This window comes from Sorex fumeus, unplaced genomic scaffold (assembly GCF_029834395.1).
Source record: "Sorex fumeus unplaced genomic scaffold, SorFum_2.1 ptg000007l, whole genome shotgun sequence".
NCBI classification, from domain to species: Eukaryota; Metazoa; Chordata; class Mammalia; order Eulipotyphla; family Soricidae; genus Sorex; species Sorex fumeus.
The window spans coordinates 40,360,657-40,377,328 of NW_026606064.1; the positions used below are offsets into that span (position 1 = coordinate 40,360,657).

Below are 16,672 nucleotides of genomic sequence, written 5' to 3' on the forward strand. Positions count from 1 at the left end.
GGCAATCTCTTCATTTTTAGTAAGTACACACCGGGTATAGCAGGGTAAGGTAGTTCAAGATGAGGGGCACTTCAGGTACACTTTTGCAGCCAGACTTGAAGCTACAGTTCTGATTGTGGTGCTGACCTGCCAGTGGGCAAGTATCACACCTAGGTAGAAATGAGGATTCCTGACCGGAATGAGGGGCAGGGGTTGGGGAGTGGTGCGGGGAACACAGGCTCAGCAGGAATGACAGGCATGTGGAAGTCACCATGGGAACAGGCACGGCCACATTGCATAATCAGAACCAACTATTTTAAAATAAGCAAGACAGAGCAAGTGGTAAAACAAAAATCAGTTTTATAGAGCTGAATGGGCTGGAGAGAATAACTTATACAAAAGAGAATGTGGTGGAAGTTGTCAACTTCAGTTCTGTACTTCAGACTTCATTTTTACTGTGAATACTGTGAAAGAAAGTGAATAAATAAACTTAAATTTTTATGTTGTAAGTGACATATACATATAGATCATATGTGGTATAAATAAGTTATAATAAATAAATTTACACAAATTTATTTATATAATAGACAAATACATTTGTTTATCATGCCACATAACTTATTTACTGGTACCAAAGCCACGCCTACAAATTTTTCTCCAAGCAGGACTACATTAAATCCAGATGTGAACAATATCCTCAAACATACAATTTAATTAGATGTTTGGTTTCTCTCCACAATTTAACTTGGAAGTTTTCTACTAGTTTAATGTGGTCTTTTGGGAGTGTTTTTTTAGTGGCAAAATGTATCATCTTAAAATATTTTCAAACATTTGGTCACTGGCTACATGAAATATTTCTCTTCCATTCCTTAGGTAAGTTTATCAAGATGATAAGACTCACAATTTTCCTGAAAGAGCTGGTCTCCCCATGGAAATAAATAAATAAATATATAAATATATAAATAAATATTTTCAACTAACATATAACTTTTGGCTATAAAACATGTACTAATATTTATTTTCTAGTAATGTGCTAAAGGCTAGTAAGTATCATAATCATTTTACACTCATAACTATTTTAATTTGCACAACAAAAGCTCACACTAGATAGTACCACCTGCATTCTGTGCATGGGAAAAGCAGGAATAGTTATTGGCCCTTGCCCACAAAGGTAGATTTATATGCCATAAGTGGTCACGGTGCTGTGGTCCTTGATATTCTGTCTTCCAGAACGTAAGTTGCTGTTCATTTCCCCTACCTTTTGGTTCCACTATCTCAAACTTCTGTTCCACCGTTAAATAACAAAGCCTGTTCAAAGGCTGTGACTCCTCTCTCCTTGCATAAAAACACTTTGCCAGAGCAAAGGGCACAGCTACAAAGGCTGAAGTGCATTGCAGGTAGGAGCTTCAGGTTCGATTCCCAACACTGTGTGTTTCCCTTTGCACACTGCCAAGAGTAGCCCCATAGCACTGCCGGACATGGTCACAAGCAAGAAAACAAACAAAACCACTTTAACAGAGGAATTTTTAACTTACAGTTATGGTTTCCAGTGTGAATGTGTAGATACAGAGGCTCCTTTAAATCTGATCTTTGCCTCAGTTGGCTCCCCTGTAAGAACCATCCAGTTAGATGTCTTCCAGCACTTCAAGTAAATTCATCACAAAATGCATTGGTTTCATTTCCCAGTGACTTTCTTTCTGTTCCCTCTTGCATGGTTGGGAGCACCTTTAGTAATCAGTGTGTCTAGTGAGAAGTCTGGAGTTGGGGGTCCCTTTCTCTGGTACAAGTATGGCAAGCAATGTGGTATCTGTCTATGTGACTTGAACTCTGTGAAGTGCTCACACCCTTCTCTGTGCAGCTGAATTTATTCAGGTAAAATTTGTGCAGGTAAAATTCATTCTTCATGAATTTTAGCTTTGGCTTCCTCAAGAAATAGGTCTGTGACTCACCCTTCTTGACATTCTCTTCTGTGCCAAATCCAATTTTGGATATCTCTTCCCAGCCTTGGAGGTAATATAACCAGTATGATCACTAAAACTTCTAGTCTGTTAAGATGCAATTCTGAGTAAAGAAAGGAGAAAAAGAACCCCATGCAACCTCGCACCTGTTCTCTGATGCAATGAGCTGAGCTGGCTTGAGCACTGATCCACTTTCATAATTTGGTATATTTCCTGTCCTTGCAGATGCTCTACATCTTCTGGAAGGTTCTGTTGTTTAAGCAGAAACTGGTTCTGTTTGCTGAGGACTTGTACCAGTTGTTGGGCTGTCACCTGACTGTACGTGTCCAGTTGTATTAATCTGGAGAAAAATCAAGAAGAATTAGGTGTGGGCCTAAAAATCTGAAATGCACTACAGGAAGAAGAACAGGCTGACTTCAGACTTTCAAGGTGTTCCACTGGTATATGTCTGAAGGATGATCTGACAATGGACAGTGAACTGGAACTTTGAGGTGACCCTGAGTGTGAGGTGAGGTCTTGGAAGACATTTATAAGCATAATGAACTACATAAAATATGGAAGAGAATAAGAATCTTATTAATGAGCTGTCAAATGGAAAATACACTGATAAGTTGAATGAGTAGAAGAAAAATTCAAACCATCAATTTTCAGAGATCAAAATGAGTATATCAATGCCTTCATTGTACACATGGAAACAGCTTTGACAGATTGGAGAAGATGGATGACCCTGGTTGCGGAAGTGAGCTAGGAATAATAGAAATACTAAAATATGAGTTTTTCACTATTAGTCAATCATGAACTCTGGAATCACTAAAAAGATGGTTTTAAAGATGCTAAATTTGTTATTTTGCTCTTGGGTTCTTCTCTCTTCCTCTCAAGACTTGCTAATTAACTCAAACTATTATCCTAATTTGTCCACAGACATGACTTCCTGCATACAGTGGCACACTCACCTTCAGAAATATGGGCTTTGAATTAAAATTAGAATAAAAAATTTACCCAGAGGTTCATTGGAAAGAGTTGGATGCACATGCCCTACTTCACTTAACCAAAAGCACTAACAGTTGGGGGTGAAGGGGGGACGTCCATGGGTGAGGAGGTGGCCAGGAAAGAAAACTTTTCAGAAACAGCTCAGGATTCATTTCCCACTACTACTGCCTGTCTAGTGCTGAGGCATGGACTGTGGCACTATTCTGCACACCCTGGCCAGAGGTTGCTCTTGGAGCATGAGGAAACATTTACAAGGATAGAGACTTGGCCTTAGTTTTCGTAAGTTTCACTTGCTACAAATGATGCAACTTCTGAAGAGAGGTATAACTGCATTCTACGACATCTAATAATATTCTAGTATTTTATTAAACTCTCTCCAAGCTCCATATGATGGACAAAGCAACATATACTACACCTGCCTTCTCAACCTCTGATAGATTTTGCCTGTGTCTTTGGTCAAGCTGCCACAGAAGACATGTTGGCTATTCCTCTAGTTCCTTGTACCTTCTGGAGCATTCCCTAGTTTCCTGGTTTTCAGTTATATCAGGTCTTGGGGTATAATTCATTGTGTTCTGTATCTCCAAGGAAGAGAAATGAGGGGAATTGAAGATACCTGCTGCTGTCATAAGCATGCTTTAACTTCCTGCCCTACACCCTATACTACAGGCCACAGTATGACCATGCCCATAGATCTATCCCAAACCACTGGCCTCCATCTATGCTGTTAAAAAAATGGCCAAAAGATAATACACGGAGGAACCCCTCTTAATCTGCAAATTCAGTATCATACCAAAAGAAAAAAAAAAGAGAAAATCCACTTACAATGACATTTTTCCCACCACTTTCCATTTTATGTGATATATAGCACTGTCCTCCCGTTGTTCATTGATTTGCTCAAGTGGGTCCAGTAACGTCTCCATTGTGAGACTTGTTACTGTGTTTGGCACATTGAACACGTTACAGGTAGCTTGCTAGGTTTTGCTGTACGGGTGAGATACTCTCGGTAGCTTGCCGGGCTCTTGGAGAAGGGTGGAAGAATCGAACCTGAGCCGACCAGGTGGCCACGTGCAAGGCAAATGCCCTGCCCAATGTGATATATGTTCATTAAAAATTACTCAAGTGTGCCTGGCCATGTTTCTCTCATTTTTTCTTGGGAAATTCCTAAATATGCATACATTAAATATTCCTAAATATGCTGTATTACTTTATTCTGGTCAGCATAAAACCAGAACCTCCACTGATCCTTTCTGAAGCTTACTCCCTGCTATGCTTTCTTAACCAGACTAATTCACCACTTATAAGCTATCTTCTTGCCAATAAACCTCTTATTTCTATTCAGATGAAGATAACAAGCTCAAATTCTCACTTGTGAAAAAAGTAACCAAAATTTTAAATTAAAGATTCTTGTATCTAAAAGGAACATTTATGTGTTTAGGTAAAAAGGTTTTCAGTGGCATCTCCTCCAAGGCCTACTTTATTTTTATTAAAAAGTTCTTTGTTTTGTTTGTATGTGATATTAGGTATCAAATGCAGGACCTCTGACATTCAATGCAAGTGCTCTGCCAATTAGCTATAGGCCCAGCCATTAAAAAAAAGAAAAAAGTATTTTCAGATTGCATGTCCTTCTTTCCCAGAAGGGAGCATAACATGACGCTCGCCATAACCATGCTGATGGACCCCATGCCAGGCTGTTTCACTTGGGGCACCCCAGAGGGGAGCAGATAAGACCCTCTCCCTGCCCCAAGGGACCCAGCCCTGGAAGTCAAAAACCTCCAGAACTCAACTGCTTCCATGCTCACAGTCACTCTCCACATGCTCAGGCTGAGTCCCCCCCATGAGAGAACCTTTTCCAGGACAGTGTGGCCACAAATGTACTTCATAGGACATACCCTACCCCTATCCCAAGAGTACCACACCACTTTTGATGGGATTCAAAGCAGGTGGCAACCAACCTTAGAGAGAAATATTATATTATTTCGGTTCTCCTTTGGGGCAGGGTTTCTTTTTGTTACTCTTTTCATTTTTTTTTGGTGAATTCTTTATATATCTTGGATATTAATCATTATCTGACTCAATTCTATGTAGTGGTGGGGGAAGGTGCTGGTCTGCAGCACTGCCAGGCTACTCCTCCAAACCTGTTAATTCTAACTGAGCACCAAGAATAAATCAGGTGCCAGGACAAAGCATCCTGCTACAATATCCTGATACCAAAAGCACACAGAGACATCACAGAGAATTACATACCAATAATCCTGATGAACAGTAAGTCACAACAAAAGTGTAGTTGCCCAGTTTACAATAACCAAGCACATGCATCTCTTAGTGAGTATGTTTGTGAGCTATAAAATCTAGCTATAAAGTCTGTGAGCACTGCAACCAAAATGTGTGCAAGCACCACACTTGAATAGTCCAACTTGTGTTGAGTAAATACTGCAGCCAAGTGTGTGTGACTTACAGGTATTTCAACAATAATATTAACGCCCCTCCCCCCAAAAAAAGTAAGGAAAGGGGACTACAGTCTTTTACTTAATAAAATTATAGAGATCCTGTAGCGAATCAACAAACACACAAACACAAACAAACAAAAAACCAAACCAGCAACTGTATTTACTTAAAGGTTAAATTACACACCCCCTACATCCACCACCAAAATAAAAAGAGTGCAAAATTAAATCTTATTTACTTTTGTTAGGATGTCACACCCAAGCAGGACTCAGGGGACACTTCTGGCTTCTGTGCCTGACGTAGTTTGTGATGACTATGGGGAACCATGCTGTTCAAAGGACTGAATTCAGACCTCTTGCAGGCAATATACTTGTTTTCCCACTAAGCTATCTCTCTGTCCCTAAGTTAAAAATTTAAATGGCAAGAGTTAAGGTAACGAAAATCCTAAAAGTCCTCAATGGACTTAAAACAGCAAAGAGAGATACTGAGGTTTAATGAGCATACTATTTGAGAGGTTTACAATGGATAATCCTGAGAAAAGTCTTCATAAAAATATTAAAATTGATAGATTACAAATAGTTTTACAGAGTATCTATCTTCCAAAGGAATTTCTAGTACCTCATCATAAAGAATATTCTCCCTAACAATAACCATAAGGTTGGTATAGTCCACTGGGGAAAGATAAAAAAGCTCAGACCTTCTAGAATATAACCTGGGAAAGCAAAAATGTGCCTAGGAAAGAACAGAATAGATAGAGGGCAAAAAACATATATATCCAGGGAAGAATAGAATGAAATAATTTAGGTTTTTTAAGATATAGGGAGCAGCATAAAAAAAACTAGAATAGGAAATCTTCATAACTTTATACTTTAAGGGTGCCTGCTGATTGGCCATTTGGAATGCTCCAGTTTCTGCTTAAGTACCTGTTGAATTTTGATACACTTACTGTCTTTGATATTTGTTAGCTTACAGACAATACCTGTTGGGAGCCAAGGTGGAGTCATGATACTTTATTGAATAAATGTCTGACCAGGTGACCTTAAACCTTGGACAGTCCATGTGTGTCTGCCTCCTAATGCATTTGCTTTATTCTCTGAAACTGACTCTCACTGAATGGAGGTTGATGATGTCAACTGATTGACTTTATTGTGATGTAGAACTGTCTGTCCTATAGCACTGTCCTCCCATTGTTCATGGATTTGCTTGAGCGGGCACCAGTAATGTCTCACAACAAATTGTGAGACTTGTTGTTGCTATTTTTGGCATATTGAATATGTCACAGGAAGCTTGCCAGGTTTTGCCTTTCGGGCGAGATACTCTGGGTAACTTGAAGGGCTCTCCAAGAGGGTCGGTAGAATCAAAAAAGAGTTGACCTTGTGCAAGGCAAATGCCCTACCTGCTGTGCTATCGCTCCAGCCCTATTGTGATGTAATAATTGATAATTAAAAGATAATACTTCCAGTTATGGAGCAATCTACCTGTTCCATGTATCTACTATCCTTAGGAGTCAATCTCATGTTATGTTGTTTTATACTCCACAAATGAGTGCAGTCCTTTTATGTCTGGCCCTCTCTTTCTGACTCATTTTACTTAGCTTTGCTCCATAGCTGGAGGTCTGTCTCATGAGCAAAGGGAAGAAGGCAGCTGGAATAGAGAAGGAATCACTAAGAAAATGATAGCTTGAGGAACTGGTTGGGATGGGACATGTGTGCAGAAAGTAGATAAAGGACCAAACATGATAACCTCTCAGTGTCTGTATTGCAAACCATAATGCCCAAAAGTAGAGAGGGATTATGGGGAATATTGTCTGCCACGGAGGCAGAGGGAGGGTGGGAAAGGGGGGTATACCGGGGTTATTGGTGGTGGGGAATGTGCACTGGTGGAAGGATGGGTTTTTGATCACTGTGTGATAGTAACCCAAACATGAAAGCCTATAACTATCTCATGGTGATTCAATAAAAAAAATTTTTTTTAAAAAAGAAGAAAATACTTCCCACTTGTGTGTTCAGGAATCTCTAAGAACTTTTACTAATTTCTTTGTGTTTTCCTTTATTTCTATTTTTGCCAGGAAAGAGTGTGAACACAGTCCTCATTACAATAAATTATGTAGCTGAGTTTCCCACATTTGGGAGAATCTCAGGGGTGAACACATCTGAATTGCAATGGATAAGTCTTGTCTTGGGAAAACCACCTTCATGATCATGATCTCATATCTCCTGCCAGGTAAGTATTCCCTTATTAATATTTAGGTAGCTCCACTTATTGTCAAGGTTTTAAATATACTCAGAGGGCCTATAGAAATTTCTCTGGATCATGTGCATCTGTGGAGCTTAGCTTCATGTCCACCTGTCTACTCAAGACATCATAAAACAGAACCAACTCTTTGTAATTGAAATTTTGATCACAAACCTGCTCCTTTTGAGTCTTACCTAATTCTCAATAAGTTGCACTACTTAAAACCTTTGCTTATGCCAGAAATATGTGTATTATCCTTGATATGTTATGTATCCTTATCTATTCAACTTAGTCTATCAATTATTAAATATTTTTTATACTTATTGGGCTGGAGCGATAGCACAGCGGGTAGGGCGTTCACCTTACAAGCGGCCAACATGGCCAACGCGAGTTCGATTCCTCCGCCCCTCTCGGAGAGCCCGGCAAGCTACCGAGAGTATTCGATATGCCAGACACAGTAACAACAAAGTCTCCAATGGAGACGTTACTGGGCCCGCTCGAGCAAATCGACGATCAACGGGAGGGCCTTTACCTTTACTTATTGCCCTATGTATGTTTACTTCTGTTTAGTACCACATTTCTAATGCTTTCCTAATTGGTCCTGTATAAACATCATAGTACTGCTGCAATCCATGATCTTTTCTGAAGCCAGACGGTAATTTTATTTTTTTATTTTATTTTTTCATTGTTAATAAAAAAATAAAATAACCATCTGGTTCCAGAAAAGATCATGGATGCTCAAGGAACATAGGGGCTTTATCCAGTGATTTTCAGTCAGATTGTTTGGTTGAATGTGAGAGACCAAAGATAAGGTATTGCTTGGTCTTTGCAGAACTGGGGACTACTAGGGATAGAAACAGTGAGTTTCCCAAAGGAGGGAATGCATATGGTGCTGTCGATTAAACCAGGGTTGGATGTATGCAAAGCCCCATAATGAAGTCCAAGAAATCTCTCCAGTAAGGAATGCTACTTTATAAATGAAAACTAAATCCCCTAATACTGTTCAGTAATAGAGTAGAGTAGTAAGTCTATAATAAAAAGAAGGCCTGGTCCTCACCTACCTCTTTTATCTTAACACATGCCACTCCATTCCTTATTTTTTATGTTTCTTTCCTTCCTCTAAGATTCTAAGGACCTTCAATTTTACAGTCTTGCTTCATCTAGAACATGAGTCAGAAATTTTTTTCCTCTGTCCTTGGAAGGCCAGCGAGTTTTTTTTTTTTTTTGGCTTTTGGGGTCACACCCGGCGATGCACAGGGGTTACTCCTAGCTCTGCACTCAGAAATTACTCCTGGCGGTGCTCAGGGGACCATATGGGATACTGGGAATCGAGCCTGGGTTGGCCACATGCAAGGCAAACACCCTACCCGCTGTGCTATCATTCCAGCCCCTGAGCCAGAATTTTTTTTTATGGAGTATCAGAAGGAAACAGTTTTAGGCTTTGTAAACCAGCAGATCAATCTCTCACTGAAGTACTGAATTATATGCCACATCACTAAAGAAGTCATAGACATAGGTAATACATGCAAATATGTAAATGAATGAATACACCAGTGTACATTATAAAATAAGCTGTAGGCTGGGGTATAGCTTGACATTCTTGCTGTAAAATGCTAATAATCTTTATCCCGTCACTGACAGATTCACTTCAAGTTCCATTTTTATATAAAAACCTTTCCTGATCTAGGTAAATCCCCCACCTATTGAACATGTTTGCACCACAAAGTATATTTCTCTTTTACAGAACTGACAGTTACTATAATTAATCAGGTATTTGCAAAATTCTGTCAATATTTATTCTCCTTACAAAGCTATAAACTCCATTACTTTCTCAGCATGTGGTGAATAATATGACATGTAGTAGCAATCTAATTATTTAGTGGATGATTAATTTTCCATTAGCATCTTCAGTTAGCAACTTTAACTATCTGAGCCTTTGCTCTCTGTCTAGAAATAAATGTTAATAATAGCTACTTTCTGGGTTTATTTAAAAAATAAGGCAATATTTATGAATGCATTTTGTGAACTCTAAAACAATATATAAATATAAGAAAAATAGAAGAATGATGCTAGGTTTATAGAACAAAGGTTGAATCCTCTTGCTTGCTTTGTTGGCATCGTTAAGAATGGTTTTGCTTTAGAAAATTCTTTAAAAAAGTAAATAAAACAATAGCCTGGGTGACATATTCTATTGGTAGAGATCACATGTAGCCCACAAAGTCTAAAATATTTACTCACAGGTCCTTAATAGAATAACTTTGCTGATCTGTAGCCTAACAGTGTCTAGGCTTAAATATATATACATATGTACATATACACATATATATTGATATATTTGCATACATGTGTTTATATATATATATATATATATACACATACACATACTATTATGTAGTATTTGGAGACAAATCCAATATCATTTTTTTACTGCCTTTCCATTAAATAGAGCATACAATCAAAGTTGTGAAAAATAGGACTGGTGATGTGGCTCAATGATAAAGTGCAGGTTTTCATTCATGAAGTCTGGGTTTGATTCCTGATACCTTAAAGAAAAAAATCGTTCTTTCAAAAATTGTGAAAACACTTCTCAGTGACTGCAATTTACATTTAAATTAAAACGAATAAAATAGGTCTATAAATGTATTAACTGTCTCTCAATGATATGCAGATAATTTAATTTTTCTATAGGAGTTATACTCTGTGGTAACACAAGAGCTAGAATGGTCATGCATGGTGATGCTTGAGTGGGGGATGGAATGTGGTAAAAAGTAAGTCAAGGTCTCACACATTCAAGGCATAAGCTCTACTACTTGAGCTATTTCCCCAACCCAAACATTTTTACATTGGAAACATTTATGTTAACTATTAAAACAGAGAAGGCCTTGGGTAGCTGGTCAATGGAATAGGGATGGGAAGTTGGAAGTCAAGAAAATCATCTCCAATTAAAAAAAAGCTCGACTGCTGTTATGTTCGCAGTTGCCATGTCTATATAAATCAGTTCAATGAGTTCCGTAAAATACTGAGATTCCCCGTACCCTTGCCCTTGGGAACTCATCATTATTACACATATTCTAAAAGGTCAATTTTTCGGAAATACTTTAGGGCTGTTTCTATTATAAAAAATGGCATAGAAAAGAAGGGTCAGAGATATAGTTCAATGAGTGGGGGCATATGAATTACACACAGTAGGCCTCGATTTGATCCCAGCAACACACGATCCCTGAGTAACTCTGGGAGCTTATCCCTGATCACCTATCCTGGAGTAGTGCCTCTGCATCACTGGGCATGGGCCCAAATAAAAAAAAAAGAAACTAAAGTGAATTTGAGTCAAAATGTTAAGGTTTAAGTTTGAACTCTATCTTTTTCTCAAATTGATTAGTCTGTCAGAACTTGACTTTCTCAATCTAGAGATGAGAAGCAAATACTGATATTTAGTAAGGAACAGTGAGTCAGGTAATTTACTTACATATATTTAATTTTCATATCACACTTCAAAGTAGGCATCACTAATCCCATTATGTAAATTAAGATAATTGATGGGCAGAGAAGTAATTTACTTCTTTGTAGGGTTCAGAGTCGAATCTTTACTCTAGCAATATGATAATGCAATATGACAATATAACCTGTGGTTAATATGATTAACCTCTGTATGCTTCTCAGATATCTATTGGGGCTGGGGTGCTTCCAAAATGTGCTCAGGAGGTCCAGGGCCCCACCAACAATTCCAAGCCAACCTGGCATGCCTTCAATGCTGCTTAGGCCCTGAGGTTCCAGGGATATGCAGGCCAATCCAGCGGTGCTGGGGTCCTTCAGGACCATACCCAACAAAGTTTGGGGACCAAAAGGCATCATGAAGCAAACTGGTTAATCAAACTGAGTTGGGTGCATCTATTGTAACTGCTGCATCTCTTGACTCCTACCTGATCTAATCATTAAAAAAAGTCCCATAAAATATAATTTCTAGAAAAGTTTTAAAATCAACTCCCCCCCGCCTTGTTAATTACCATTTATACCTTAAAGTGGATAGTTTTCCTGTCATATTATATGCCTTCAGAGAATAGTAAAGAGATGTGCTTTCCTATATGTAAGAACACTTAAACCGAGAAAACACAAATACACAAAAATATTGGTGTCTAAGCCTTTCCTCTGAGTACCAAAGTAATTATGAGCTCTAAGTTACAACTCTCGCATACTGCAGCTTTCTCCAGAGAGAATACTGTCAAGTTATACTCAGAAGGCCCAGGGGCCACACTCCCTGCAATAATCCACCTGGCTGTGAGGACCTGGTGAATGGTGATGCCTCAGCTCAGTGGTGCTGAGGAAGTGAGGGTCACTCTGGATCAAATAAAGTAAAATAAAAAAAAATCCAAATCTGAGCAAGGCATGCACTCGAACCACTTGAGCTACCTACCTATTTTGCTTTTAGTCACACACATAAAATAAATAGCACATCAGTTGACCATCGAACAATTAATACCTTTGTTTCATTTTCTCATGTAGTATCCCATGCTGGACACATTGTTTTTCCAGTTCATTATTCCTTCTCTGTAACTTTTCCAGTTTCTCATACATGTACCTTTTTTCTTGACTGAACTGAGACATTTTTGATCTGGAGAGGAGGAAAACATGGAATGATTCTTGTTACCAGCGCATATAAAATTTATATTTTTATTGAAGCATCATGGTTTATAAATATTAAAGTCATTGTTTTATAGTTTTTTACTTTTTTTACTTTTACTATTACTATTACACTAGACTTCCACCAGCATTTTAAGATCCCTCCATCATCGTCCCATGTTTCCTCACTCTGCCAGTTCTACTGGTCATATCCAAAGGGTTTGTTTACATTGGGAATTATCTAATTCCTTTCATTGTTTCCTTATATTACACATATGAGTAAGATTATCCAATATTTGTCTTTAACTTTCAGAACAATGTTTTTAGTGTAAAACCTTAAAATTATTTTTAATTCCATATGTAAATAATTTTTAGGGTAGGGATTGAACTCGTTTTAATTTTTTTTTTAAATTAGAAAATCATGATTTACAAAGTATTCATTATACAATTGTTTCAAGAAGGCTTTAGGGTTCTCAATCCAGAGACTGGTCCACCTGGGAATCTTTAGCTGCTTAATTACGGACCTGGGCTGTTTCTATGCCAGAGATGTCAAGTGTGAGTGGCAGCTGATGGACCTTCAGGAAGAAAGGGAAATCTTCCCACCTCCATTCCAAGAAGGCAGAAGTCAAACTCAAGTCCTATGCATGGAAAGCATGTGCTTTACTACTTAGCTGTATCCCAAATAAAATATATGTGTAAAATATTTTAGAAATTTCAAAACACAGATGAATATATGCAATGTACAGCATCTAGTGGTAAACTAAGGAAGAACACCTTATTCTAAATAATTAGATCAAAATGATAAAGATAAATAATTTTTATTTTGTGGTATGTGCTTTATATTTTTTATTTATAATATATTCCATTTAAAATTAAAATTAATCTCTAACCCCAATTCTTCTTCTCCCTTGGAAGCAATCTCTATTGGTTTTATTTATGAATCTTATGTATTTTATATTTTATTTAAGCATTCATTTATAAATTAACAATTAAATATTCATATGCACGGTTTTAAACATTTATAAAATGCCTATTATACTTAGTGATCACTATCATATGTAGCAATTCTCTTAGTGGTGAATCTCTTTTTGTTTGTTTTGTGTTTTGGGCCATACTCAGCTGTGCTCAGGGCTTAATCTGACTTTGTATGCAGGAATGATTCCTGCAAGGCACGGAGGACTTAAGGAATAATGCAATCTGACTGAACCCAGGCCTTACCTGCCTTATTATCTCTGGTTCCTTTCAAACCACTTTATTTATTTATTTAATTTTTATTAGTGAAACACCATGAAGTACAGTTGTAGACTTACAAATTTTTGTGCTTGGGTTTCAATTATACAACGATCAAATACCCATCCCTCCACCAGTGCCCATTTCCCACCACCAAGGATCCCAGTATCCCTCCCAACCCCCATCCCCCCTGCCTCTGTGGCAGGGCATTCCCTTTTGTTCTCTCTCTCCTATTGGGTGTTGTGTCAAACCACTTTTAAAGACTATCATTCATTTAGCACATATTTGCTAAGCACTTGTTAAAGGACACCTACATTGCTATTAAAAAAGCAATCACAGAGTCAGAGAGACAGCTCAACAGGCTGGAGGGAGCACATTCTTTTCATGCTCAGATCCAGATGTGATCTCTAGCACTGTTTTCCCCTAGCAAGGCCAAAAGTGACTCTAAGAACAGACCTGGGAATAGCCTTTAGTTGCAAAAGGTTTTGCCCTCCCCCACCCCTCCCATAAGAAGGCCAGGTGTGATCTCTGAATAAACAGCTCAGAGCAGCATATCTGCATGTAACCAAAACCCTTCTCTTCCCACTTGAAAACTTTCCCATCCCTAATTTTTATACCGGAATTGTTCCTTCAGTGGTCCTTGAGTAAAATCACATATTTCTAACTGGCATGATAATTTAAAATGGCAGGATTTATCTGTCTGTTGAATCCCAAAGCAGCTAAACTGTGAGGAATATAAATTTTAGGGCCAGATCTAATAGCCTTGGGCTATTCAAGGCTCTAAACTCAGGGGACACTCTTGCAGTGCTCAGGAAACCATGCAATTCTGGGGATCATATGCAAGTCTCCTTCATGTAAACAATACACCCAGTTTCTTAAGCAAATTCACCAGCCCCCTTTTAATTAAAATTTACTTTTGCTTTTCTGGGACTACATCTGTGCAGGGATTACTCCTAGCTCTGTGCTCAGGGATCATCACTCAGGGATTATACTGGGCAGGGCTCAGTAGTGTCAGTGACCAAACTTGAGTCAATTACATACAAGGCAGCATCTTACCCACTGTACTATCTTTTGGCTCCCTCTTTTAATTTTTAAAATGTCATTTCTTCTGAGTTTATCTCTGCATTTCTGAATGTTTATATTGATATTTATTGTTCCACCAATTAAGATACTTCTTGTTGGAGAACATTTTTCCCCAACGGTGCCTGGACACATTGTGCACCGGGTCCCGGGAGACGTGGGGCAAAGGATGACAGGTGCACAGAGAAACACCCTCCGGGAGCAGCTGATGGCTGTTCACTTTATTGCCAAACACATACATATTTTATGGAGGGTTTCGGCTTTAGGGGAAGGTCCAATCACATAAAGTTTCGCATTGTTCATCTATTACCTTTCCAATTCTGCTTTGCCCTGGTCCAATCCCAATCAAAACTAAATGCTGCAGTTAGGATGACTTGCTAAGCATATGTGACAGTTTCTGTGTCGGGCTCATGTGTCGAATCAGGCTCAAAGTCGGACACCTGGTGCTGATACCCTATTCTTGCCAACTTTGCCTAGAGACTCCCTTCTGCAGAGCCTCTCTTCTGGGCCACTCTGCAAGGTTGGGTCGTATCTCCTCCAGTGCCTGTAGTCATGCTCCATGATATCTGATTCATCATGGCAAGGATAAACATTAAACTTTTTTCAATGCCTCCAATTCCTGTTTGTCATTATAATTAGCACTAGAATTTTAGTTTGTAGTTAAATCAATGTCATTATTTACATTATGATGACTACTTACTGTTCCTGTCTAAGTAGCATATTATAATTAATGCACTACAAAATACTGTCTGGCTAAATAAAATATTATGATTACATATACACTTGTGTGTATTTATTTTCTGCAATTTAGTGACTTTCAGTGTAGAATGACTGAGTTATAAGTCCTATTTTTCTACTTAAAATTTTTCCCACTGTGTTCATTCTGTAGTTTAGTTTGTTTCTTGAAATTGGTTGGTTGCTACACTAAGTCTCATCCAATCTGGTATGCAACTGCTAGAATGTCAGTATTGTAGAGTTTGCAGATGCTCCAGAAAATCCAGAGTTTTTAATTAGTCAGTCCAGATGAGCTATTTTTTTTTTTTTTGCTTTTTGGGTCACACCCGGTGATGCACAAGGGTTACTCATGGCTCTGCACTCAGGAATTACCCCTGGCAGTACTCAGGGGACCATATGGGATGCTGGGACTCGAACCCGGGTCGGCCACATGCAAGGCAAATGCCCTACCCACTGTGCTATTGCTCAAGCCCCTGAGTTAAATTTTTAACTGCTGAGTTTACATGGAGGCAGAGGAGGTTTAATGGGCACGACTGCCAGGGCTTCCAGAAGTACAGGGAAGTGGAGGGGGTGGTAGCCCAACCCTATTCTGAGAAGACTGGAGCTTACAGCCACAGGGACCTAAGTGCCTGAGATTTTGGCAGGATTAGATTCTCTATGAGGCCCAGTAGTCCTGAGGTGATGGAATCTGGTTGGAAGTATGGCTTTGGGATGTGGAAGCAAGTAGCTGTCAAAGCTTTGATTAGGTGCATGCTTGGAACACCCTGAGAGTAACCATGTATTTCAGCAAAATAGGTGTAGACACTATTTTGAATGAGATAGATTCATTGATCTCTTTCTCCTCTGATTCATTATTTGTATATAAGAATACAATCGATTTTTGTGTATTGTTCTGAAGCCAGCCATATTGTTGTACTGTTTTATAATTTCTATTAGTTTTACTTTGTGGAATCTTTTGAGTATTCTGTCACTGTCATTGTCACTGTCTTCCCATTGTTCATTCATTTGCTCGAGTGGGCCCAGGAACATTATGAGACTTGTTACTGTGTTTGGCATATCGAATATGTCATGGGTAGCTTGTCAGGCTTTGCCGTGTGGGCAAGATACTCTCAATAGCTTGCCAGGCTCTCCGAGAGGGGTAAGGTGAAGGTAAAGGTAAAGGCCCTCCCGTTGATCGTCGATTTGCTCGAGCGAGCCCAGTAACGTCTCCATTGGAGACCTTGTTGTTACTGTGTCTGGCATATCGAATACTCTAGAACCTCCGAGAGGGGTGGAGGAATAGAACTCGGGTTGGCCATGTTGGCTGCATGCAAGGCAAACACCTTATCCACTGTGCTATCGCTCCAGCCCTATGTATAGTATCAAGTCATCTGGAAATAGAAATATTTGAATTCTTCTTTACC

General features: G+C 38.8%; 1 protein-coding gene and 1 non-coding gene across 2 annotated transcripts in view; both read right to left on the bottom strand.

The window, feature by feature from the left end:
- Positions 1 to 354: 354 nt before the first annotated feature.
- SDCCAG8 (SHH signaling and ciliogenesis regulator SDCCAG8) overlaps positions 355 to 16,672 on the bottom strand; it is a 125,873-nt gene continuing 109,555 nt past the window's right edge. Inside the window, exons 12-15 of the mRNA XM_056135676.1 lie at positions 12,085 to 12,216; positions 2,084 to 2,277; positions 1,515 to 1,587; positions 355 to 443 (exon numbers count right to left, since the gene is read on the bottom strand). Of these exons, the coding sequence (XP_055991651.1) occupies positions 1,517 to 1,587; positions 2,084 to 2,277; positions 12,085 to 12,216 (397 nt within the window). The 3' untranslated portion in view covers positions 355 to 443; positions 1,515 to 1,516. The remainder of the gene's footprint in view (positions 444 to 1,514; positions 1,588 to 2,083; positions 2,278 to 12,084; positions 12,217 to 16,672) is intronic.
- Positions 7,438 to 7,603, bottom strand: LOC130016725 (U1 spliceosomal RNA). The gene has a single exon (XR_008791259.1). It is a non-coding gene; the product is annotated as a U1 spliceosomal RNA (small nuclear RNA).